Below are 27,360 nucleotides of genomic sequence, written 5' to 3'. Positions count from 1 at the left end.
CAAATCTGGAGCAAATCTGGCTCATACACAGCGTGAGGCAGGGGAGTAAGACACCAGGAACAAATCAATGGGGATTAACAACAGGTTAAACCTGTAAAGGATTTTATCATTCACAAGTGTGTTATATTCATTATTCCCTATCAAGACACTCAATAGTATATACTCCGTTCGATCAACTACACGATGTTACAGACAAAAATCACCCTCATAGTTAATACTGTGTGTATATAAATAAAGGATTTTTAATTAGGAAAAAAAAAAAAGACAGACCGTGACCAAATAACCCACAACAAACCATCACTTTCCCCAAGCCAAAGCTGATTTTATTTGCCTTTCTTCATTTTTGCAGTCTTTTCTTTCCGCTTCTTCACGTGCTTTGGGATTTTGTTTTTTCTCTTCTCTCTTTGAGCTTCTTTAACCATCTTTTTCCTTTCCTATAAAGGACCAAACACCATTCATTTAAAGCCAGAAGGAGTGTGAGATTTTGGGGTCAATCAATCGTTACATTAACATGTTAATTAACACACCATATAAAATTGAGGTTATTAAGAGGAAGAAATTAAAAAAAAAAGAAAAAAATCAATAGGCATGGCAATGGGAAAGGAAAAGGAAGTATATGATGAGGGTGAAGCCAAGAGCTGGTAATGACAAGGCAAAATTCAAACTATTTAGTAGCTGAGTTTCATGCAACCTTTCAAAAAAAAGGAAGAAGAGGCACTCTTAACTTACTATTTACACTTAACTTAAACTATTTACACCTAAGATTACAACAGGATGCCTGATCAAGGTTTTCTGCTACCCACAGAGCTACTGTAGTATGTGTTCCTATATGTCATGCAAGAACACCAATCCAGTACCTGCTGGTAACTCAGAGCAAGCTGATCATCATCAGGATTGGCAAGAAAAGGTTCCACGCTACCGCAACACACTAATTTGTGCCAGACAGTGAAGACACTATGCTGAACTGGAAACAGAGTCAGCATCATGGAGTGCTGGGGTGGAAGCAATTGCTGCTTATCAGTTGTTCAACCTACAACCTTTTTCCTGGGAAGAAAAACCTAACAAGCAAACCCCCAAATCTTGAGCCTGTTAAGCCCAGCAAGCTTCATCCTTCTTTTGCACAGCACCTAAAAGGCTGCCAAAAGACTGTCACCCATGGGTGACACTCTGCAGAAAAGCTTCAATGAAACAAGAGCACACTTTTTCTGCAGTTTGGAAAATGAAACCTTAAAATAAAAAACCCAAACCATAATCCTTCCAGTACCTGAAAGAGGCTACAAGAAAGCTGGAAAGGGACTACTCATAAAGGCTTGGGGTGATGAGGGGGAACAGGCATAAACTGGAAAGGGGCAGATTAAGGGTTGATATGTGGAAGAACTGCTTCACCATGAGAGGGTTGAGACACTGGAACAAGTTGCCCAGGGAAGTTGTGGATGTCCCATCCCTGGAGATGTTCCAGGCCAGGCTGGATGAGGCCTTGGGCAGCCTGATCTAGTGGGATGTCCCTGCCCATGGCAGGGGGGCTGGAGCTAGGTGATCTTTAAGGTCTCTTCCAACCCAAACTATTCTATGATTCTATGATACTCCTTTTGCAAGACTGTGTTACATCTGTTGCCCACATTAAACCTGGCCAGTCTGTACTAATGGTACCACAAAAGCCACCACAGTACCAACACTGTCATCAAACATCCAGTTTGATAGATCAAGAGGTGTCACTTTCCTGAGCAAAAGGAAGTTAATCAGGGGTCACAACCACAAAAGCTGAACACTAAAGCCTAGAAGGGCAGCCAGAGGCACTGAAGAGCTGCCCAGGCTTCACTAAATTCTGTTTTACGTAGCCTTGGAATTCCCTGCAGAGATAGAATCATAGAATCACCAGGTCGGAAAAGACCACCAGGATTATTGAGTCCAACCATTCCTATCAACCACTAAACCACGTCCCTGAGCACCTCATCCACCTGTCGTTTAAATACCTCCAGGGATGGTGACTCAACCACCTCCCTGGGCAGCCTCTGCCAGTGCCCAATGACCCTTTCTGTGAAAAATTTTTTTCCAATGTCCAGCCTGAACCTCCCCTGGTGGAGCTTGAGGCCATTCTCCCTTGTCCTGTTCCCTGACACTTGGGAGAAGAGGCCAGCACCCTCCTCTCCACAACCTCCTTTCAGGTAGTTGTAGAGAGCAACAAGGTCTCCCCTCAGCCTCCTCTTCTCAAGGCTAAACAATCCCATTTCCCTCAGTTGCTCCTCGTAAGACTTGTTCTCCAGCTCCTTCCCCAGCTTCGTTGCTCTTCTCTGGACACGCTCCAGAGCCTCAACATCCTTCTTGGAGCAAGAGGCCCAGAACTGAACACAGTATTCGAGGTGCGGTCTCATCAGTGCCAAGTACAGGGGCAGAATAACCTTCCTGGACCTGCTGGCCATGCCATTTCTGGTACAAGCCAAGATGCTATTGGCCTTCTTGGCCACCTGGGCACACTGTTGGCTCATGTTCAGTCAGCTGTCAATCAACATCCCTAGGTCTTTCTCCTCCAGGTAGCTTTCTAGCCACTCTTCCCCTAGTCTGTAGCACTGCACAGGGTTGTTGTGCCCCAAAGCGCAGGACTTGGCATTTGGCCTTGTTAAACCTCATACCACTGGTCTAAGCCCAGCGGTCCAGTCTGTACATATCCCTCTGTAGAGCCCCCTTACCCTCCAGCAGACCGACACTTCCTCCCAGCTTAGTGTCATCCTCAAATTTACTGAGGGTGCGTTTGATCCCCTCATCCACATCATTGATAAAGACACTGAACAGGGCTGGGCCCAGCACTGAGCCCTGGGGAAAACCACTTGTGACTGGCCTCCAGCATTTACAACCACTCTTTGGGCCCGGACATCCAACCAGTTTTCCACCCAGGAGAGCATGCACCTGTCCAGGCCAGAGGCTGACAGTTTCCTAAGCAGAATGCTATGAGAAACTGTGTCAAAGGCTTTACTGAAGTCCAAGAAGACTACATCCACAGCATTTCCCTCATCCAGCAGCCGGGTCACTGTGTCATAGAAGGTGATTGCGCTAGTTTAGCAGGACCTGCCTTTCATGAACCCATGTTGACTGGGCCTGATCACCTGTTTCTCTTGCCTGTGCTTTATGATAGCACTCAAGATCACCTGTTCCATGACTTTCCCTGGCACCGAGGTCAGACTGACAGGCCTGTAGTTTCCTGGATCCTCCCTCTGACCCTTCTTGTAGATGGGTACATGTCATTCTACATAAGAACATCATTCAAAAAGCATCCACAATTAAATTCACTTTCTGTGCTCTCATTCAGGAAAAGTCCATAGCTTGTTTGAGACAAAACGTAGCAAGAATCACTCAGAACTAAGTCTGGATTTTTTCCTGTCACATGGGCACAGGTGGGAAAAATAAACAATTCCTGGCCAGCTACCTTTTTGTCAATGCTAACTTCAGCAGGTTTGTCTTTGGGATGTATAGATTCTTTGCAGCCCAAATCAGAGTCCTCAGAACTGCTAACATCGTCATCATCATCAGAGTCCGTTTCTGACTCATCTGCTGTCTTTTCAAGAAGTGCAGGAATCTGCAAGATTTATGAAAAGAGAATTATATCAAAAGAAAACAAAGAATCCTAGTGACTATATACACACACAGAGATAAATATATATATATAAAATAAAACAGAATCTGCTGCAGAGAAATCCTTCAGCAATCTTGTGCCATCACTAAGTCTTGAGTAGGAAAAGTAGGCTAATCCAAACTGAGAACAAGGAATCTAGAATATACAACACAGAACCTTTTAGGTCAGGGCCCACAGCACAACTCTACTGGCACTCCCAAGCTAATTTCTATAAGTTAAACAGCAATTTGCTAACGCATGTGGAAGCCGATTTTTAATTATACTTGGATCATATCCCAATCTACCTCGAGGGCACCATATGTAGGCTTTATTGCAAACATAAACATATGCACTGGAAAATTCACTTATTCTTAAAGAAGTCTGAATACTGTTCCACAGCCTGATCGTATCCATATTTATATTTCCATTTTAAAACAGAGTCTACACCACTGCTAGGCAACAGGAAGGAGGAGGAATCCACACAGGGCTTCTGCCTTGAATTATATTCCTACAGACTGATGTGCCCTTCTTCTTACACCCTGTACTGCAGGGTTGTTCTTTACACAATAACTACAGTAAAGCTACCCTGAACATACCAAAACTTGCAGTCATGCTACAATATAAATCAATTACATTTTCCATAATTGGAAAAGGTTTTCCCTTCTCTCCACCTTAACTTCAGAGATCATGGCCATAGCAAACGTTATCATTTCCTTCTCAAGCAACCCAGCACCAGCCACAGTGCAAGGAAGCAATTCACGTGGCTCAAGCTATCATGCCAGACCCATGCCAGCCATAACCAGTCACTCTGCAAACAAGAGGCTTCTTCCATTGTGTCAGCTGCAAGACGCATTCTCTGTACTCCTCAAAAGTGCTTTTCTGAAAACTGCTAAAATGAAGGATTTCAAAAAGACCTTCTCACCTTCTGAACACCAGACAAATCCTTCTTCAGTCCTGTCACAGTCTGGTAGAGAATCTACATCCAGTGAGAGAGAAAGAAAATTAAGTTATCAAAAATGAGTCTTAAATACTCACGCTCACAGAAAATTATTATCTAAAAAAAAAAAAACAATCCAACCACACAAAGGAAAAAACCACAATGTTAGCATTAGTACCGAACAGATGATTTTTAGGTATGACTAGATTCAGTAGTCCACATCTCAGTAACAAGGCTTTGGTTTTTGTTTGTTGCTATCAGTTTCCAGTAATGAGAGTTCATATTCTCTCCCCTTTTTTTGCAGTGCCTCAGCATGTCTACTCACGTTATCTTGCTGAACATTCAATGCCATATCCTCTTCTTTCAATTTCATCATTATATCCACATCTCTTTCATAGTTTTTAACTTCAGTCAAAGTTCGCGGTATGTAAGCCTTCTTAAATACCTAGTAGAGCGAAAGGAAACAGACTTACTAATTTACAAGTAGCTTCATAATGTTCGTCCTTCCTAATCATGCATACTTAGGAAAATAATCATGAGGGATTTCATAGCTCAGAGAAACTAAAAATGAACATGGCAGTTATCCACTGCCGTACAGTAAAATCTAACTGCAGTATCCACAACATAGTTAAAATTCCTCGTGCAGTCTTTTTGAATCAGTCTTGCAGCAAATTTGAGAGACTACCAGGTTAAAGAGAAGTATTTTGCTTCTCTTCCATGGTATTGGTTCAATCCCAGTACAAATTAAATACACTTTATGATCGTAATTGCTAGACTAAGTGCCGTGCAAAGAGCGGAGGCCCCTATCTCCACAGAGCTTGCCCTTAATCAGCTCTACTTGTTTGTGAGGGAAGTGACACAAACTAGCAATGGTCACATGATTAGTCTAACAGAAATACACCAAACTTGGATGCTACTAAACGACCTCTCTCACAGATCAGAACCTTTATATAAGCGAAAAAATAACTGGTTTGCAGATAGGCTCGCAACAAAACACTAGCATCTGACTCTATAGTTCAGAACTTGTATGCTGAGGATATCTATTAGGAAATAAAAATTCCTTTCTTGGCTTCTGGGTAAGCTTGAGCCAGAAGCACTTTCGGAAACCTGCAGAGCTCCAAGAGAAAAAGAAGTGTCTTTGATAAATCAAGTAGTATTGACTCCAAAGATAAAGACTATCGAACCAGTACAAAGACTTTCACTGATACAAATTCTACTCAACACAGACTTGAGGGTTTGGGTTTTTGGGTGTTTGCGGGTTTGTTTGTTTGTTTTAACTATCCCGGAACAGATAAGAGGGATAAAGATAGAAAATATTTTGGTTTTACATCAAGCTTTTCCAAAACATTAGCAGTTTTCTGTAATGGACTTGAAACAGCTCACTTGATGTAAAAGCAAGGGAGAGAAACAATACATGGAAGAACTGAATTAGACTGGGACTAGCGCTAGATAGGCAATTTGCTCAATGCATGTATACAAATTTCCTGATTCTGTGTCACTGTTTCAAAAACACTGGCATTATCAGATCTCTCCACTCAGTTTTTTTGTTAACTGAACCTGGACTGGAAGATACATCAAGGGACCTAGCTACAAGCAAACATATTGATTTCGGAAATGGAGTATTTGTCTCCTAGTGCCTTATCACTGTCAGCTTTTACACATGGCATTCCTTAATACTTTACATCTCAATTGGTTCAAGACATCTCAGTATCACAATGTTTTGCTTATCAACTGTACATTTTGCCAACTAAAACAGAATGTTCTTCACCGTTTAGAAGAGGCAAAGCTAATATCAATTTCATAGCAGAAACTAAAATCCTCACTTACTTCCTCATCTACTTTATCTTGACTGGATCTTTCCTCCTCTGTTCTTTTCGATGCTATTTCCATTGCCTAAAGAAATATAAAACAATACAAAGTTATCACTCTTTAGAATCGCATCACTTAATCCAACAAACCATTCCCATCTGTGTTTCTCCCTGTACTTCCCACTGCTGCACACAAAACACTCCAGCTTTCCCTATGGCAATGCCTTGAGCGACACCTAATGGTAACCAGCATTTCTAGCAAGCGCACTTGTAACTACAGATCTGCATTAAATAGAGGGAAAACATGCTTGCTCTTCCTCTCAGACCAAATCATGGCTGCCCAGCATCACTACAAGACAAAACAGCGCAAGGAAAATACAGTGCGCAGTGCTTAGTCTGGGAAGTCTGGGAACTCGGCTCTTCTCATGCACACTGAGCGACCCAGAGGAGCAGCATAAGTAACGGGAACCACAAAGCACAGGCCTGTCTCATTCAACCTCCAACATGACAGAAAGTACACAACATCTGGAAATCCTCATGCTGTACTGGTATTCAGATCACGCTCATTCGGTCTTGATCAGGAATGACACACCAAATCTCTACTCTGACAACGGCACATGTGGCCCCAATTTCTCTTGTGTTAACTTAAAACGATTCCCCTCCTGCCCCCCGCCTTTTTTAAAGAAACTGTGCTACAGCAGAAGACTGGCAGCTAGAGATCAAATACATGGGTGCTGCTAGTAGCATCCAGTAAGTTTACCTCCTCCTAGGATCAACGTGTTCTGCTAGCCACTGTACTCGGCTAGCAAGACCACATACCTTAGAATAACGCTGCCCTAAGTCACTCCCTTCCTCCCTCTGCCCACCCTGCTCAAAGCTATATTCTTAACCCCATTTTCTATATAAGCACGCATATATTTCTGCAGAGCTTCTTCTTGCCAAAAAGAATTAATTCAAAACATCCTGGTTTTAGTAGCACCTGAAGCAAACATTTGAGTTTTTGTGATTAGACTTATTGAGAAAACAGAATGAAAGTGTTGACATCCTGTGGTAGAAAAGGAAAAGAACCATATGCATTTTTGAAGCACTAGCATAACCTAATGTCATGTACCAGCTTCCTCCAGCAGCAGGATGTATAGTAAATCACAGAATCACAGAATCACAAGGTTGGGAAGGACCCATTGGATCATCGAGTCCAACCATTCCTAACACTCCCTAAACCATGTCCCTCAGCATTTCATCCACCCGTTCTTTAAACACCTCCAGGGAAGGCAACTCGACCACCTCCCTGGGCAGCCTGTTCCAGTACCCAATGACTCTTACTGTGAAGAATTTTTTTCTGATATCCAACCTGAACCTCCCCTGACGGAGCTTCAGGCCATTCCCTCTTGTCCTGTCCCCTGTCACTTGGGAGAAATGACACAAAGCAGCTCAGACTACATCTGAATTTGTTGACCAAATCTTCCTACATAATCAACAAGGCCACGAGGTCTTACCTTAGACAGATAGTCATCAATGTTCTCACTTGTGATAGAAGGATCAGTAATAAACTCAAACAGCTCCCTCACAGTCATCACTGCAACATTGTGCTTCTGGAAAAAGTCTACCAGGAAACAGGAGCAGAAACAAAAATTGTTAAGTAATGACATGTACCACATACAGCTGTGATGTCAAAGTGAAGTTACAGCAAGCCACCAGCTCTGATGACTTGGTAAACTCTCAGCAGCATGTACTGCATCACACTGGCTTTGGCTATCAGATGACCCTTGGCCACGTGAACTAAAACTGTTCATCTTCCAGATGCAACAAATACTGAAAGGAAAATAACTGGATAAATACAAGAGCCAAATCTATTACAGCAGGAGCCAGACTTGATGGAGTAGGGGCTAAGAAGTAACCAATTTAAGACAGGTGCAGTACTTGCAGTGACTAAGATGAAAAATGTATTTCAAATAATAAGGAACACAGACCTCAACCTTTTGCCAAAGAGAAACAGGAGCATCCACTGAAACACAGTACAGCCTAATTATGATCCACTTAAAAGGGAAGACACGTTAACATATTACAATTTTCCTCAATATTACACTCAGAATTGGTTTCTTGAGTCAAATATAACCAAACTCAGAGGCTGCACTTCTGCACCAAAAGACAACAGTGGAAGACACTGAAGAGATTACTCAGTATATGTTTCCTGCTAAAGTTGTCAGAAGCTCTCTCGGCATGAGAAATTAATCACCAAAAGAACTAAAAAAAATTTAGTTTAGAGGCAGCTCTCTGTGCCCATGGAACCACAAGTCTTTGCGATGATCACAGCTAGGGCAGGACATAAAGAAAAGTGTTCCCCAAAGGTCTCCGTAAGAGGACTACACAGATAAAGTTGCAGTGTATGGAAAAACAAACAAAACACACCAAAATAACTGCAACTCACTGAGGCACTAGAATCCATGAACAGAAAAGGAATAAGGAAAAACTAGCATACTGGGCATCAATAAGCACATAGCACCAAAGTGCACGCAGTTCTTTTTCCACGGACTTTAAAGAGACTCTGTGAAATTACAAAAACAGTCTGAAAAGAGAAAGGGGGAACAAAAACAGCCTGCAATGACAGATTTCTTGTCCTAGCGGAGAAACACATCCTACCAGGAGGTGTGCAACTGTTACACAATACGCACAGTCGTACATGAAGACCAAATTTTCAAAAGAAAAATACCATAAAGGTACATTGTTTATCAAAATACCCCGACAAGGGATAGCATCTCTAATAAATTACTCTCTGCCTCAATCCCCTCTGCTGACCTGGACAAGTAAGTGCAGGGAATTTTATAACATAGTAACTTCTTGCCAGCTGAGGAATTTCCAGACACAGATTCCACTCACAGAAGAAAACACATCAGTATGTCTGCACAGACCTTCTAAGTAAGGAAAATTAAAAGTGGGGTGGAAGCTGCCACGGACTGGGACTGATCTCTAATCAGTCTGGGAATGATCTCAGATCTGTTGTACATCTGACATTCAGCCAGTTGACTCATTTCGGCCAGATAATTTCTAGCAAAATAGGCTACACATTTCTGAGCTTGGCACAGTACACTGCTCCCTCAGGAATTCATCAGAACGTAGTAAAATGAGTATTTTAACAGATGTTTGACAGCTTCTACACTCAGTTATACCTGAAGGAACATGAGTGAACACAGTTCACCTTCCTAAACAAACCAGCCACCAGAACAAGAGCTGAAGTGCAGCCCACTCACCATTAACGTTGGCACAATCCTTTCGCAGGAACTCCAGTGCATGCGGATGGTCATGCTCCACTGCCTGAGACACATCAATGATGTACACGTCCCCGCTGTGGTATCTGTGAAGAAAAACATACAGAGCTACGCTACATAACTGTTACATACACAACTACGCTTCACAACTGTTACATGGGACATTGTCAAAGGGCAGGGAATAAAGTGTGTGCCAAACTCAGTAGCCAGGAAACAATCTTAACATATTTCTCTAGCATATACCTTGCATAGTAGGGCCAGAGTAACTTCTTTGGGTCAGTTCTTTCTCTCCTCTACACAACCAGTATCATTAAATTTAAAAAAAAATTGTCTTCTTGTGAACACAAAAAGCAGTGTTATGTGTGGAGAGAAAAAAAGGAAAGAAAAAAAAAAAAGCTATCTTCCTAAATTTTTCAGTACTTGAGTTTTCTGTTTGTTTATTTGTGAGGGTTTTTTTGTAAGCTTTTTCTTTGTTTGGTTTGGTGGGTTTTTTTTAGAACAGAGAAAGCTCAGATCCTAAAAGCTACATAATTAATTACATAAATTACAAAATTCAGTCATTAAAAGGACCCCACCCTCCCTAAAAGGTAGATTAGTACTCTCACGTAGACATTGCCAGTGCATACATTTTAGATGTCACAATTCAGAGCAAGGTTTAAAAACATACAGCATATTAAATTCACTGAGATCTGCGTGAACAAGTCTGGCATCTTGGTACATTCTTCTCATGTACTGGATTATTTGCAGGTACAGCTCCCGGACTTTGGAGTCAGATAACTGAGCGTTCTTCAGCAGAGGAGCAGGCCTTGAAATGACAAAACAAATAACAGAAAGTGAATACTTTTTCATTCTTCATACCACCTGCAAATGCTTCAATTGCTGTATCTCATTCTTCTGCTCACTAAGTATGCCAAGCAAGTCAGAGGGAGCAGCTAATTGGACAAAGACAGCAAGAAGGGCCGCAAAGCTTGGTATATGGTTGCCAAAGATAGTGAACTAATTTGGACCACACTAAATTATTGTTTGTCCTACAAAATGATGAGCTATCTTCACGTATGACTAGCAATCCTTTCCAGCCATCATCTCCAATTAAGCCATAGTCACTTCGCACACAACTGAGGCTTCAGAATCACAGATTGTCTGCTGAAAAATGTCTGGAGATTCTACAGATCACAAGCACACATAATAGTAACACGCTAATTTTACAAGCCTAAAGTAATGGCAGGTAAATTCGGAGGGTAGGTTGGTTGGTTTGTTTTTAATAAACCTTTGTGGAGAGCTACTAATCAAAAAAAATACTCGATTTTCTTAGGACACTCACCTATCACCTTTACCAATAAAGCCCATGAGAAGCACATGACTTCTTAGCATAATTGGCTCCGGGCAAGGTATCTGGGCTGTATTCAATCTGTAACACAGGAAGAAAGCCACAAAAAATAAAACCAAACTCCATTTGCACTGCACTAGTGCAAACAGGAGCTCTGTTGCTCTAATCATAATACTCAATAAGAGCTCCTCTACTCAGAAAATTCTTGCTTGTGAAGAACAGCTAGGAAATGAATACAAATAGCCACAAACATTCTGGTTCTAACCCTTCTCTAAGCGTTCATGACAGACAAAGAATCTTTACACAGTTCAGGTTAATCCTAGATTAACCTGTATCTGTTACTCAGCAGCTATTTCTATCTTTTGCTCACTTTTCAGTCATGTCAGACAGAGTTCAGACACTGAAGAGCTTAGAGCATGAGCAGCAAGTCAAAAGAATATCTTTACTCCTCCCTCCCCTCTCCTTTCTCTCCCACAGAGAAGCTTAAAGCACTTTCCTGAACATGCCAGAGACCCTAAAAGGTAGTCATAGCCACAGTCTAGCAACTGGAGAGTGCCTCCTATAAACCTAAAGTTCCACTTATCTTTGCACCTGAAATAAAAACTTAAAGAGTCACCTTATTAAATTCCTCATTTCTTTTTCAGCCCATGTCTTCACCATTTTCCTCGGGTTGCCCTTGCAGTATCCATGACGAAATCTTTAAGTAAAGAAATAAAAAACAGAGACTTAATCCAACCAATGCAGTATCAGCACTGGTGATTTTACCATCTTTCAAATAATGCCTCTTCCTCAGTAAAATAAGGCAGAAGTCAAACCCACCTGAATTCACCACTCACATATTTATCCCGATCCTTAAACATCAAAATAGAGGTTTTGTAAATCTTGATTGCTCTGTTCTCTCCATTCGCAGTACTGGCATGATATACATTAGCCTATCAAATTGCAAAGGAAATAAATATCATTAAAGAAAAACTCTTTAAACCAACATAACTTTCTCCCTTCTTCTGACACCTGGAAAAGGTCTGATAAAAAGATCTGGTCTTACTCCAGCCCCAATTTGGCACCCAGCTGAGCAAGGCTGCACAAAAGGGCAATCTCTCTTTCTACCAGAGGGAGCTTACAGGAAGTACATAAAACTGGATAGGGGTGTGACCATGCACATAGGACAAAACCAACAATGCACAAGAAAACTCAGCCTTATCCACATTGGATAAGAGACGGAAACAAGCCCTTGCGTGAAGGGCTGAGCCTGTGACCAATTTAGGCCCACCACTGACACCTCTGCACAGAGTGTAAGTAAGCCTTTAAGCAGTATCCAAGGATCTGGAAGAAAAACAGATCAGCCCAGGGATTGGGCATTCTAAAACTGATATATTAAGGTGCTTGGGAATTTGTGGTCTGGTTTTAATTACAATATTACTTGATAGTAACAGCACACAAACATGCTAGTCTGTAAATGCAATGAAGATTTAATAGTATTTTAAACAGAATTATGTTACAACATTTAGACACTCCCATGTCTGCTGACACGTGCAGCTGGTCTCATCTGCATGCAAGAGTCTCGCATGAAGAATTACCTGGGTTTGTATGGTTTTTTTCAGGTACTGTTTAACGCTGCGTGTACACACATGCCGTTTCCAAAAATTTCAGTGGTAACACACAATTAACAAAATCCACAAATTTAAGGTAACATATAAGTATTCTGAGAAATCTTTCATACTTGGGAAAACTTGTTTCCTTTAACATAAATTGCATTTTATCGTAAGATAACTTCCTATCAATCAAGCAACACAAAAAAAAAAGGTAGTATTAAACAAAGTATTTCAATACATTTTCTAAGCAACGTAAGCTTTCATGTAGCTTGCTAAGAAAAATATTATTATGTCCTTTGTAATAGAACTTACTTCTTTCCCTGTGCTGATGCAGCCATTGATTTCTGATATGACACCTCTAGATAGCATCTTGAACAGAATCATTCGTGTCCTTGGATCCAACACCTCAAATTTAATACAGAAAAGTCAAGACAACTGCTGTCTTTGAAGAGGACAAAATCTAATAATACAGTCCAGTCTTAGTACCATAGTAAATGATCCATCCCATCAGGCTGTTCTTAAGGATCAAATGATAATCCAAACAGCAACCATGCAGAATTTTGCCACGATTCTAGAACAACACTCTTTCAACATTACTATTTTTTTAAGGTAACCCTATGTCCTCGAGCTCTCTCTAGAACAGGTACATAAGAGAATGCTTTCCTGCCCACAGATGTATTAAATGTGTTAAAATACAGGTTCTCTTGAGGCAGTCGTCATAACTAAAATAGAGCAGCTATGTAGCCTTGGGCCAGTAATAGTTTAGTCTTGCTAAAGACTGCAAGACTTGCAAACCCAGCATTTTTTTATTGATCTTTGGAATTTAATAAAAGCTTAAGATGGAATTCTGCATTGCGTATATTGATTAAATCACAAGGCTAGGCACAAAAATGGGCTCCAAAATGTTTACGAAAGCAAGTACAACCCTCATACAAGAAATCCAAAAAAAGAAACAAGAGGTCTCCTTGGGATAAAAAGGGGAACAGAATCCAGGGCAAAACTCTCCTCCTATAGTATCCGTGTTTTATCACTGATACCAAAATTCCATATTATTTGTTGTGGTCAAAAAATAAATTTGATGAATTACAGACTTGCCTGTTCTACTGTTGCTCTGTCTGACTTGTCTTTGACTCGGTACCTAGAAGTGAAAATAAAATTACACAATCCCACAAATGGGCTCAGTACTTTGACAGAGTAAAACATTCTGTATCAAAGATAAGACGACAGCCTTGAGAGTAAGGCTTTCAGTTCACAAAAAAGCTAAGGTTTCTCCTGCAGGTGAGGGTGAGGGAAGGAGGAAACACAAACGTCAGTGCCCTTCGCTTTTACAGCTATCTTCTTGCCTCCACTCACTAACGCTCACTAAGGAGAAAACAATATCTGTCAGCTTAGGGCTATAAGATGTAGACTTAAAAAAATTTAAAATAGAAGTACTTTTCCCTCACCAAATCACCAGATGGAATGTTCAAAAGGCTTCCAACACCTTTTTAGCCCAACTACTTAGGGACTTCTATTTAGAAAAAAAGAATATCGGAGATAAAATTGTCCTTTGTAGTGGAATGACACCCGTCACTTCTGTCCTGCTACAACAATACAATCAGACCTGCTACCAGGGGCAGTGACTGACGAATCACAACTTCGGAACGATTTAGGCAACTGACCAGGAAACAAAGTTTAAGACCAAAAGGCAAACTCCATGCAGAATACTTACAAATTCTTTTTTCTTAATAAATTTATTCAAAACTCAGGATCAAAACAGGAAATAAGAACTACTCTTCTGCATTCAAATTATTTAAAAATGAGAATAGAACCGCAAGTAGTACTCACATGTCCGCCTCCTTCTGCCTAGACTTTTCTGTAACTCTGTTTATAACAGAGTCATCAAAATTTAACTTATCTGAAAAACAGGTAAGAAGAAATGGAAAAAAAACCCCATGAATAATTTTTCTATGTTTGGAATTGCCCCTGCAATTCTGCTGCCAGCCAACATGCCACAACACAATGTTAAAACACAGGCAGAGCTCTCTGTAACAAGGAGAGCTTAGCTACATATCAGAGTTAACCTCCACTCTGCCTACATTTCAAAGCAGGACCACAAGATAACATCACACATAAGTGAGACAGTCCCACAACTTGGAGTTGTGATGCCATCCAGAATTAATGCCTTCTGGATGACATCTCACCATTACATTTGTCCACTGTCCTCTTATCACAATAACAGAAGGCCACTTTTCTTCACAGAACAAGCAATGGCCTTAAGCAGTCTGTCCTTATAACGTATTTAAAATGGTGTTTGAACAATTGCTAAATGTATAAAAGCTGCTGTATTTGGCCACATATACCAGCAACGCTCTTGTGAACCCTTACTTTAGAACCAGTTCGTTATGAAGGAAAGCACAACTTCCCTTTCCTACCCTGTCAAAAGGTCCCAATCACTGCTACATTAGAGTCCTGACATGCTGAGCGGAGTAACCACTTCCATCATCACGAGGTAAACACCAAACTACACCAGCCAGGACAGCAGCCTCTTCACTTATCACAGACTCTACCCCGTGCGATTAACTGTTGCATAAAGTACCACCCCAGTACTACAAGTGACTGCAATCATCCAGAAAACTTAGCTTTGGTAGCAGCTTTGAGAATGACAAATATAACAACAGAGCCAAACAGCTTGCTCCTACAGAGAAGCTGGGGAAGAAATACTTTTAACTTGATGTGGTCTGGAAAAGTAAAGGAGAAGAAAAAAACCAAAATAAAACAGCCCTGTGGCTCTTAAGGGGGAGAGAAAGGGGCATGACAGTCCATCAATGGAAACTTAAAAGCAACTTCAAACGTGCAAAAGCCATTTTTTGATCTATCACTGGTCAAGTGCCATTCCAGTGAGTTCTGACTTAAAGTAAGCAGAATTATTCTGAGGAGGTCACAGGGTGATGTTTGTTTCCATAAAAGAAGACAATGTAATTACACTCACCTAAATTAATTTTATGTTCAAATTTCCTTAAAGCCTTGTCTGTAGGGGTAGACATTTTTGCTGAACAGCAACTAGGAGTCTGTCTATTTGCCTGAAACAAAGGATTTGTTAATATATGTTGCCATCTCTAAACAGCCCTTTGAAATACAAACAATACCCTTGGAAAAGTCAGCTCTAATGCCTATGTCTAGATCTATAAGTAGAAGAGTAGAAAGGGATATGGATTAAAATCAGATTTAATTCAAAAGAAGAAAATGCAGGTGTGACAGTTAAAATTCCAAATAGTGCCCCAATTTATGGTTATTTTTAGTCTGGGCATTGAGCTGCAAGTCTCTCACACTAACACTTTTCCCATATGTAAAAGGAAGATAAATAGCAGACAGAAACAAGGAGAAAAATTAGAGAAAAAATGAGAAGTTAATGAAGAGATAAAACTCTCCAAGATGCGATCTTTTCTTAGAGGCTGTCTTCTCCAAACACAATATCTGAGTATGATTTCACCAACAGAGCATAAAGCACTAACTGAAGGCAAGAATAAGTCACCCAGGACAAGTTGGTGAGTCGGACATGATATGATCAGCATCACTCTAATTTACCTCAACCACGCTGTTAGGTTGGTATCAATCAGAAAAAGACGTTTCTAACTTCCTTCTTCCTCTCAGCTTGGACATTGGATGCTGTTTCTCACATCACACAGGCTTTTCATTCTGCATAATGCCAGAGTTTCTACGCCAACAGCATAGATTCATCCACCTCTAGCACCTCCCTCCACCACCTGTGCTTTCTTTTGCCTCCTCCACTATTAGTCAAAAACATAATCTATTTCATCCTGGGTGTGACAAGCAGGCATAGTCTCAAAATTAAATAGAAAAGATGGGGAAGATGTTCAAAAGCACAGAGAACACATACCAAAACATAAGAAACATTGATAGAAACTGGGGTGGGCAAAGAAGCCGAGAGATTGATAAAGCTAAGGAACGGAAGGAAAACTGCAGTGACAAAGTCAATCCAGCAACAGGGACACGGAAATCACACAGAGTTCTGGCTACACAGAAAGCATGGCAGAGAAACAGACTCAAAAGAAGGGGATTCTCTGAAACAAAAATTTCTATTTCAAATTTATGCTCAACACACCACCAACAAGGAGCAAAGCCTCCAGCTTAGCCTCACTTCTCTTGGGTGCCCTTGATGCTCACAAAACAGCCTTCAACATACCTGTGGATTATATCCACCAGCAGCATTGTGGCGCTTTGTGAGTCTTCCCACCTCATCATCCCAGTCCCAGTCTTCATCCTCCTCTTCATCAACATCCTCATCACTATCTCCTTCCTCAATGTTAGCTTCTTCGCACAAGCACGGCTGGCAGTTCTCTGTGACCTTACCTTCTTTAACTGTTTCTGTGTCTTGCATAAATTCACTTCAAAGAAAAACAGATGTTTTTGAAACTATAAATTATTGTTACAGTCATTGACAATTCAACACCTTTATCCAAACAAATGATTTTGCAATGTTAGCTCTCCATGAGATGTTTCTCACGTCACCCATCTTTAAGCAAGCCTACATGAAGACGTCACTGCCGTTAAGTAATGGACTACATTTAAATCATCTTCTTCATAACATTAGTGCTGCCTTCCAACTTGTTCTGCAGCTACACATATTTGGATCCCTCTGACTTCAATCAGATAGATGAAAACACCAGAACAGGCCAGCTGGCTCCTTCACCAAGGAACCACTCTGCTTGCTGCCACAGCAGACTTCAACATGGCAAGGTACCACATGAAATCTCACTGCAGGTGGACAGCCAACCGGTTAGTAGCTCAGAATGCCAATACAACCTAAGTGAAAAAAGCTAGGGCTAAAAAAGAACTTGTGGGAGAAATGAAATCTTTTGACCTACTCATTTTTGATGTTTGTAGTATGTCACATTGTCTGCCAGAACAAGTATGTCCCAAAGCACATTCTCTGCCAGTATCTGACATTTAATTAAATAAATCATAGAATGGTTTGGGTTGGAAGGGACCTTAAAGATCATCCAGTTTCAACTCCACTGTCTTGGGCACAGACACCTTCCATTAGATCAGGCTGCTCAAAGCCTCATCCACCCTGGCCCAAAGCACCTCTAGGGCTGGGGCATCCATGACTTCTCTGGGCAACCTGTTACAGTGCCTCACCACCCCCACAGTAAAAAGTTTCTTCCTAAAATCGAATCTAAAGTTCCTCTCATTCAGCTTAAAACTGTTACTGCTCATCCTGTCGCTGCACTCCCTGATAAAAACCCCCTCCCATCTTTCATGTAGGCCCCCTTTAAGCACTGGAAGCTGCTCTAAGGTCTTCCTGGAACCTTCTCTTCTCCAGGCTAAACAAGCCCAAGTCTCTCAGCCTGTCCTCATATTGGAGGTGCTCCAGCCCTCTCATCATCTTCACGGCCATCCTCTGGATTGTCTCGAACAGATCCGCATCTTTCCTGTGCTAAGGACTCTAGAATTGAATTAATGGTAAACTGGAATGACAATGGTTTTAACCTGTGACACAAGTCCGCTCCTTATTCACTCCCTACTAAACATAAAAAAAGCTCTCATCTTTCAGCCCAACAGCAAATGTGCTTTAATTCCAAAATGAATCGAACTGATCTGCTGTCCTCAGCAGCTCACTGCTCTCCAACAGTTTCACATAGAAACATTTGGCTGGAAAAGACCTTCGAGATCACCAAGTCCAACCGTACCTGTCCACTACTAAACCATATCCCTGAGCACCTCATCTCCCAGTCTTTTAAATGCCTCCAGGGACAGTGACTCAACCACCTCACTGGGCAGCTTGTTCCAGTGCCTGACAAACCTTTCGGTGAAGAAATTTTTCCTGATGTCTAATCTGAACCTCCCCTGGTGCCACTTGAGACCATTTGCTCTTGTCCTATCACTTGTTACTTGAGAGAAGAGACCAACACCCACCTCTCTACAACCTCCTTTCAGGCAGTTGTAGGCAGTGATAAGTTGTAAGCAGCCTCCTCTTCTGGAGACTTAACTCCAGTTCCCTCGGCCACTCCTGCCAGGACTTGCTCTCCAGCCCCTTCACCAGCTTCGTCGCCCTTCTCTGGACATGCTCCAGCACCACAATTTCTTTGTTGTAGCGAGGGGCCCAGAACTGAACACAGGATTTGAGATGTGGCCTCACCAGCGTTGAGGAGGATGATCCCTCCCCTGGACCTGCTGGTCACACCGTTTCTGATACAAGCCAAGACGCCATTGGCCTCTCTGGCCACCTGGGCACACTGCTGGCTCATGTTCAGTCGGCTGTCAACCAACAACACCCCCAGGTCCTTCACCTCCAGGCAGCTCTCCAGCCACTCTTCCCCCAGTCGGTAGCACTGCACGGGGTTGTTGCGTCCCAGGCGCAGGACTCAGCGCTTGGCCTTGCTGAACCTCACCCCACTGGACCCAGCCCATCGATCCAGCCCGCCCAGCTGCCCGTGCGGAGCCTCCCGGCCCTCCCGCAGACCCGCCTCCCCCGCCACAATCACGCAGTTTTCCCCCACACCCCCGGAGAAGCGGGACGCACGGACGCCGGCAGGCGCGCTGGGAGATCGCGGGATCCCGCAGCCCCCCGGCGGGCATTGCCCCGGCCCGGCCCCGCGGCACCTCCTTTACCCGTCGGAGGACTCGGCGTCGTCAAACTGTCCCGGCACGGGCTGGCTCAGCGCCAGCGCCCGATAATCCATGGCGGCGGCAGGCGGGCAGGAAAGGGAGCGGCACGTGGGGACGGCGGGGACCGGGCCGGCACCGCCCCGCGCGGCGATTGGCTGAGAGCGGGACGTCATCAGCACCGCCCGGCAGTGGGGAAGAGGGGAGCGGTGGGAATGGATAGGAACGGGAGGCAAGGGAGGAAGGGAAAACAGGAGGGGAGGAGAGGGGAAGAGAGGAATGGAAAGGAGAGGGGAGGAATGAAAAGGACAGGGAAAGAATGGAAAAGAGAGGAGGAATGGAAAAGACAGGGAAAGAATGGAAAAGAGAGGAGGAATGGAAAGGAGGGGTAGGAATGGAGAAGAGGGGGAGGAATGGAAAACAGGAGCAGAGGAAAGGGGAAGGGAGGAATGGAAAAGAGAGGGAAGGAATGGAAAGGACAGGGAAAGAATGGAAAAGAGAGGGGAGGAATGGAAAAGACAGGGAAAGAATGGAAAAGAGAGGAGGAATGGAAAGGAGGAGTAGGAATGGAAAAGGGGGAGGAACTGAAAACAGGAGCAGAGGAAAGGGGAAGGGAGGAATGGAAAGGAGAGGGAAGGACTGGAAAGGAGAAGGGAGGAATGGAAAGGAGAGGGAAGGACTGGAAAGGAGAAGGAAGGAATGGAAAGGAGAGGGAAGGACTGGAATGTCTATTTTATGATGTGGCCCAGGATAAAAGACCACTGTGGCAATGAAGTAGAAACGGACTTCACAGTTTTTCTCTCAAGTATATTCTTTTAATCAGCACGGCATAGAGAAGCAAAGTACACTTGCACCTCTTTTTCAAGCAAATTTATACAGCTCTCTGGTTTCCGAACTATAAAGCCAAACAGGATATTTAGCATTGCTCTTTCTTACCCACGCTTGTGGCTCTCTTCAGTCACATCCTCACTCCACACATTCCCAGGCGGGTTTTCCCAGCCTGACTTTCTCACACACTCAAGATTCATTATCCTGTGTGTCTCGTTTAGTACACCTGGTGTTTTAATCATGTTTATTCTGGTATGCTTGGTATCAGCTTCATGCTTTTATCTTAGTCCTAATTAATCTCCCATATACTTGGCATTGCTTACACATCTCCCCCTTTTTTTTGTTTTGGAACAACAGGGTCACAGCAAGGGTAGCAAGGACCTTGTCTTTAGTTCTTGTATCATTCCCCAGATGATTCTGAGAGCTGCAAGTGTAAAGACAACACAAATGCAGCAGAGACCAACAAATGCCCAAATTCGTAAATGTAATCTGGTAAACCAATTTTTTGGGTTCAGCCATTTCACACTATCAGAAATATTATCCGCAGGAGGCCAGGATTTCCTCCATCTCATGCAGTATGCTTGATAGTCCAATATTGTAGGCTATATTCAGACTTTATACAAAACATTGGTTTAAACGGAAAAGGCACACATATATAGGAAAGAGAAACAAGGTAACATAGTACTTGAGTGCTGCCGTGAACATTTGTGCAGTTTCATCGTGTTTTGGCTAGGTGGCTCCTGATCAAAAAGGATATACGCTGAGGAGACAAGTGATAACATGCTTATGTTAAGTTCCAAAAGAAGCACTTCTTCTCCACAATTTTTTCTACATTATTTCTATTAATACTCTTTGAAACCATTCTGAGAAACTTAGTTCTTTGGGTTTTTTTCTGAATCTATATAAAATTTCAGGATGCCTCCTAGAAAACAATGGAGTCACTAAGTCATAGAAACACTTGCCGTAGAAACAACACACCTTTCTGCATAACTGACTGAAAGGAGACTCTAGGTGTGGAGATGACATTTCTCCCAGAAGAGGAATCCATAGGCAAATAAGAACCATCACATCAAAGGAGGATGCTGGGCTGATGAGAAGAAAACACTATTAAAAAAGAATTGCAGGAATCTGGGACAGGTTTCATTGCCAGAACAATTACCAGTTAAGCCCCTAGTAGTTCCTCATGAAGAGCCATTTGTAGAAATGTGGGAGTCACTGCTGGATTGCATGATTGAAGAATCCTCCATAAAAGATGTGTCTTATTTTCTCGCTCAACACTATGTTTCTCTATTCAAGATATATTCAGGTTTTGGTACTGAGAAACAGTTTTCTGGAGAAGATAATTTGAATTTAGCTAACAAAACTCCCAGTCCAGAAGAATGGAAGCTTGAATGATGACAATACCCATCTCTGACAAAGCTAGTAGTAGTGCTTTAAATAACATATGTATTGCAATATTTTATATGTGAGTGCTGGGCCTTCCAGATGTATAATACAAAAGAGAATTGTTAAGAATATCAAATGTAGATGCTGTAGTAGCACCTTGAATTACCCAGGTAATCCAACGGGAAAGTGCATTCTCATTGAACTTCCCATTCAGATTATAAATGATTAAACTTTTAAATTTTAATTATTTTTAAATGAAATTATGTTTAATTACAATTATTACAAATTAAAAATGATTACAGGTTAAAAATTACACACTTTCGGTAATCAGCCATTGGACAACAGATAGAGCTTTCAAACAGCTGGAGAGAGAGCAACAAAAGTATATCATCTCATTCTTTGCCTGAGAACAGAGCATATATACCAGGTGTGATACAGTCAAACAGAGAAGTGAAAAGAGGTATAAAGAACAGTGTAATAGAGAACAACAAAAGAGGAAGCGCTGAGTCTCCACCAGAATCTGAGGTGCTTTTTCTTATTTATAATTTTCTATCTTTTTCAGTTACAAGTAGTGTAAGCAAAAAAAATACAAAAAAATTTAAAAACATCTTGAGGATACTGGGTCTGAAAAAAAAACCCAACCCTTCTGAAGCATGTGGAAGAACTTACATCTACATACTGTCTCCTTCAAATAAAGCACAGGGCAGAACTGAAAACCAGGTTTAGGATACAGTGCTTGCAAATGGACCATACCACATGCAAGACAGAAAACCAAAAAGGATATGAGAAGTGCAGCATCTCAAAAAAAGCAGAACCATGAGGCCAAGACTATTACTTCACTCCTGCATGTGCTAGGGGCGAAAAAAAAAGGAGAATAAACAGAAATGGATCTTATCCTTGAAAACAAAATTCTGGGAAGAAAAGGATGGAAGGGTGGCAGAAGTCAAGAGCTGGGATCTAGGTATAACAAGTTGACCACGCAGTTTCAGATCCTGCAAGGAGAATTCGAAAATAAGCTGAAAATGCAAGAGCAGATTTGAAAGCTCAGTAGAGAGAACCAAAAGCTGCGGCAAGAAAAGGTAAAAGACAAAGAACAAAACTGCATCCTGCACTTGAAATCAGGTGGAAAAAGATCTATGATAAAGTCAAGAGATTCACAGACAGGTAAGGTATAATTCAGACCGATACAACACTGTAAGCATCATAAGTATCTACAATGGACAGAGCTCCTAGCTGCCACCTGTGGCAACCTTCCCTTCTCAGGAAAAATTTCCACTGACTCAAGAGAGGGTTCTGACCTAGAAGTTGAGAATCAGGAAGTATATAAACTTATGTTTCTCTTGAAGAACATTGAAGTTAAGACAGCACTCCTTCTTTTAATTCCTTTACTGGACTTGAGTGCGAGCATGGAATTTTGTCTATATTATAGAGATATTTTTACAATCATCTAATTTCAAGTAGTGATTGATTACTTTGCAACTTATTATTTGAAATAAAAAAGGGACTAAAAGTCATGGCCCTTTTTTCACTGCTTCAAGGGGAAACGGAATGAAAGGACTGGGATGTAAAGACATGTTCCAGAGTTTGACACCTTATATCTTCCTTTGACTTTGCAGAAGCTCCTAGATGCAGCTTTTCACAGAATCACAGAAAAGTTTGGATTGGAAGGGGCCTTTAAAGATCATCTAGTTTTGTCTGTATCTTCCCGGAACTGGGGAGGTTCAAGACTGGATACAGTACTCTAGATAAACTCTAATACTGATCAGAGAGGTAGCAGTCACTCACCTTGATCTGCTGGCTGTGCTCCTCTTCATATAGTCCAGGATGCTCTTGGTGTTTCTTACTGCCAGGGTGCACTACTGCCTCATGACAGTTTAGTGCCTACAATTTAAGAGACTCCTGTTTCTTAAATTTTGTAAGGTTCATGTTGGCTCATTCCTGCAGCTTGCCTGGGTGGCAGCCCTGTGCTCAAGCCTATCTGCTGGGCCCCTGCCACCACCCCACCACTGGATTTGGCAACACCTGCAAACCTTGTAGGCACTTTGCCCCCAACAAATCATTGATAAAAATATTAAACGGGACAGGTCCTGTCACATTCCTGTGCAGTATTCCAATTATTATTGGCAGGCAGGTAGAGTATGAGGCTCCTGAGAGCCAGCAGATTTGACTGTTAGCTAGACAATAGAGGTTAGCCACATCTGATTAACAAAGCTCCATACCTTCACCTATTTCCCATTAAAGAGTTCACGAGCAGGGGGCAGGGGTCATTTTGGATGCGGAAGCCTGCAGGGCTGTGATCTGCTTTTATAGCCTGGCTGCAATCTCCAGCAAGGATCTGGAACTATCCCTGACTGGGAACTATCAGGGAACCCAATTGGCCAGGTCCCACGACACTTAGTTCAGTGTTCAAGGAAGCCCAGGCAAACTGCCAGGAAGCATGCAGCAGGATTGGTCTGATCCACAAGTGAAGATGGGCCAGAAGCTGAGGGTGACCTCAGGACAGGTAATGTCCCACCAACCATGCACAGAACCACAGCATGTGAATGAGGTTCTGATAGCAACAGGTTCTGCCAAGAGTCCCAATGACTGAAAGATCTCAGCCTCTGGAAAGTCATTTAATTCCTCTGGCTGATGATCCTTGTATCATATGTTTGATAACACTCCTGGTATACCTGACAAAGATTAGATACGTTATTTTTTATTGACTTGATATGCTAAATTTTTGTATAAATTGGTGGAAAATGAGGCAATGACAAAATAAAAAACCAGAATGAAATGCGACATGGTTTGGTTTAATTGCAAAACTGGATAGTTAATAAAAAAAGAGGTAAAAGAAACTTTTTCGTGTTGAAAGAGCTTTGCTCTTTCTTCACTGAGCAGGGAAAGAAAATGAGGTTCAGACCCAGAATGTATTGTTCAAATTTGAATGTGCCAATAAGAGTACGTGAAGCCATCTAACTAAGAAAACAGCTCTGCTTCATTCATTTTCCATAGCATAAAGTATAATGTCTAGAAATTAATTGAATCTCATTTTCCATTTTTTCCCCATTTCTTTAACATTGACAACTCTACCATAGTCATAGGTGGCTTTCCTATGTATTGATTACTCCATATATAATTATGTGTACATATTCTCGTAGTGGTTATACTTTATTTTCCTATTCTACAGACTTTAGGCTTAGAATATAATCTTTCTATCGTGATATATGACAAATAACAGTGGCCTGGTCTTAGATTCTTTTCCCTTACTAACATTACTAAACATATCTTTATTAGTAGACTGTCGTAAGGCCTCAAACACACACACTATGTTAGGTTTTGTAATATATTCTGCACACGTGAGATTTCTGGGAAATGTTAGACATACTGAAAAATGTTATACAGAATGAAAGGGGCTAGGGGAAAGCTGGGGAGGGACTTCTTAGCAAGGCCTGTTGTAACAGGACAAGGAGTAATGGTTTTAAACTAAGGGAGGGGAGATTTAGGCTGGATATAAGGAAGGCAGTTTTTACAGTGAAGGTGGTAAGGCACTGGAACAGGTTGCCCAAGGAAGTAGTGGAGGCTCCATCAATGGAAACATTCAAGATCAGCTTGGATGGGGCTTTGAGCAACCTAATGTTTGAAGATGTCCCTGCTCCTGCAGGGGCGTTGGACTGGATGACCTGCAAAGGTCCCTTCCAACCCAAACCATTCTATGATTCTATAGGCATGTAGGTGGGAAATACATTCTGTATCTAGCTCTTGTCTAGTAACATGTGATTGATGGCATTATTCCTCATGCAACCCGCACTTCTAATAAAGGATGCTTGCTTTCTAAAACTCCAAAACAAGTATTAGAGAGTTTATTTGCCATTATTTTTGGTATCATTACTGAAGTTTACAAATATGGTCAACAGTTCCAATATAGGACCTTTATTTTTAAACCAAGCTTGGGAGACTTATAGAATCATAAAATCATAGAATCACTTGGTTGGAAAAGACCTTCGAGACCATCGAGTCCAAGAAAAAACAGCACTTCTCACAGGGATATCAAAGTTGCTGTGCCATATTTCACACAAGTGGCCTGAGCTGCACCCTGCTCCCTCTCCTCAGCCCCAGCACGACCTGCCAGGCACTGAGAGCCTCAGCCAGACCAGCAATCAGAGCCCACAGGCCAGGATAACGTGGCCCTGCTTAACCTCATGCTGCCCTGGAAGCAGTAAAGTCCAGACGTGTAATGAGCTGAACTAGCAAAGGCATAGGCAGACAGATGGTCTGATTGTTGTACTCCTGAGCAAACCAGTATGAGCTGCTATGAAAAATGCAGTGTCCGTACTAATGCCTAATCTAATCAATGAACAGTAAAGTCCTTCTTTTGTGATATTTAAGGACTAAAACAATGAAGGCTGCAGAAGACCGGCATCTGGCTGGTACTTCAAGAGCCAAAAAAGATGGGAGGTCAAGATAATCCCTATTTTGAATCTGATAAGGAATCTTCAAAGTGGTCCAGATGCCAACAAAATAAGGTAGGAGGCTGCTTTGCAGACTTCAGGCTCAATAAAGGACTGTGGGGAGCATGCGCAAGGGGAAGGACATCTATTATAATTGACAGTGGGAAACGCGATCAATATGCATGATTTTTATGTGAAATATAATATATAAGTATAAATTCAGTGCATAACAAACCTGCTACTTGTAGTCTCCAGTACATACAGTAGGAGGATTGATCCCCCTCGTATATCCGGTACCATATTAAAATGACTGCTTCTTAAAATCTTCAATTGGTGTTAAGAAGTTTGTTTTCCCAGTTTTGGTGACAGAAGGATATAATTTCCCCCCTTTATTTTACACTCATGTGGTTGCACCTGGAAAAGTGTCTAGATTTGTCCTTGCCTCTCTGAGTACAAAAAAGATACTGAGAAACAGTAAAGTCCAACAGAGGGTCACTAAATTGATAGGGGGAAGAAGCGTAAGATGTGCGCGAAGGTAATTCTTTTAAGTCTCCCAAACTTGGTTTAAAAATAAAGGTCATATTGTGGAACTGTTGACCATATTAGTAAAGTTTAGTAGCATGGATCTTGTTTTTTATTTCTGAATAGAAACAGAAATGTTGTGTCTTCATTTTTTTGTTACATCTCAGTCATGCTTTCTGTGTGCGTCATTACCTTGTGGCAGACTGCTTAGAAGGAGAGATGAGGTTATATTTTAAATTGTAATTTCTCTTTTCTGCTACAAGATGTCCTTTTTTCTTTTGACTGTGACATGTAAGATGTAAGATGAATATTTTGAAACTTTTATTTCCTAGCTGACTTCTCTGTCCCATATACTGTCCATTTTACTTTAAGCCATCTTTCCACTTGGTTCATTTTGAAGTTTCAAACTGAAGTTTCAAACTAAAGTTTCACCCAGTGAGCTAACTGAGGTCTCCCTTGAACCTTGCTACAACTGCCCGAAAGGAGGTTGTAGCAAGGTGCGTGCTGGTACGTTCTCCCAAGTAACAAGTGATAGGATGAGTGGAAATGGCCTCAAGTTGCATCAGGGGAGGTTCAGAATAGACACCAGGAAAAATTTCTTCACTGAAAGGGTTATTGGGCACTGGAACAGGCAGCCCAGGGAGGTGGTTGGATCTCCATCCCTGGAGGGATTTAAAAGATGGGTAGATGACGTGCTCAGGGATATGGTTTAGTAATGGACAGGTATGGTCGGACTTGATCATCTCAAAGGTCTTTTCCAACCAAGTGATTCTATGATTTTATGATTCTGTAAGTCTCCCAAGCTTGGTTTAAAAATAAAGGTCCTATCATGGAACTGTTGATCATATTTGTAAACTTTAGTAGCGATACTGAAAATGCTGGCAAATAGAAGTCTCTAAGATTCATTTTGGAGTTTTAGAAAGTGACCATCCTTTATCAGGCCTGGGCAACATGAGAGAGCCATCTCCATCAGTCATGTGCAGCAAGACAAAAGCTGGGGACAGAATGTATTTCCCACTTACACTCATATGTATAAATTTTCCCAGCA

At 41.8% G+C, this 27,360-nt stretch overlaps 1 protein-coding gene across 2 annotated transcripts; it reads right to left on the bottom strand.

Annotated features, from left to right (window-relative positions):
• Nucleotides 1-250: 250 nt before the first annotated feature.
• Nucleotides 251-19,311, bottom strand: RIOK1 (RIO kinase 1). Of its 2 annotated transcripts, none has more exons than XM_054060078.1 (17): nucleotides 19,153-19,311; nucleotides 16,724-16,925; nucleotides 15,509-15,599; nucleotides 14,365-14,434; nucleotides 13,633-13,675; nucleotides 12,850-12,942; nucleotides 11,765-11,877; nucleotides 11,562-11,642; nucleotides 10,940-11,026; nucleotides 10,286-10,423; nucleotides 9,601-9,704; nucleotides 7,849-7,955; nucleotides 6,372-6,437; nucleotides 4,870-4,989; nucleotides 4,530-4,583; nucleotides 3,422-3,571; nucleotides 251-434 (listed from the first exon to the last, which is right to left on the bottom strand). In XM_054060078.1, exons 1-17 carry the CDS (start codon nucleotides 19,221-19,223, stop codon nucleotides 324-326), a joined length of 1,701 nt encoding a protein of 566 aa, XP_053916053.1. In that variant the 5' UTR covers nucleotides 19,224-19,311; the 3' UTR covers nucleotides 251-323. The 2 variants fall into 2 exon arrangements, with proteins under 2 accessions (XP_053916053.1, XP_053916054.1); XM_054060079.1 differs by lacking the exon at nucleotides 19,153-19,311 and adding an exon at nucleotides 18,457-18,951 and having other exon boundaries at nucleotides 252-434.
• Nucleotides 19,312-27,360: the final 8,049 nt, after the last annotated feature.

The sequence above is a fragment of the Cuculus canorus genome, chromosome 2 (genome assembly GCF_017976375.1).
Source record: "Cuculus canorus isolate bCucCan1 chromosome 2, bCucCan1.pri, whole genome shotgun sequence".
Classification (NCBI taxonomy): Eukaryota; Metazoa; Chordata; class Aves; order Cuculiformes; family Cuculidae; genus Cuculus; species Cuculus canorus.
This window is presented reverse-complemented; position numbering and strand designations above follow the sequence as displayed.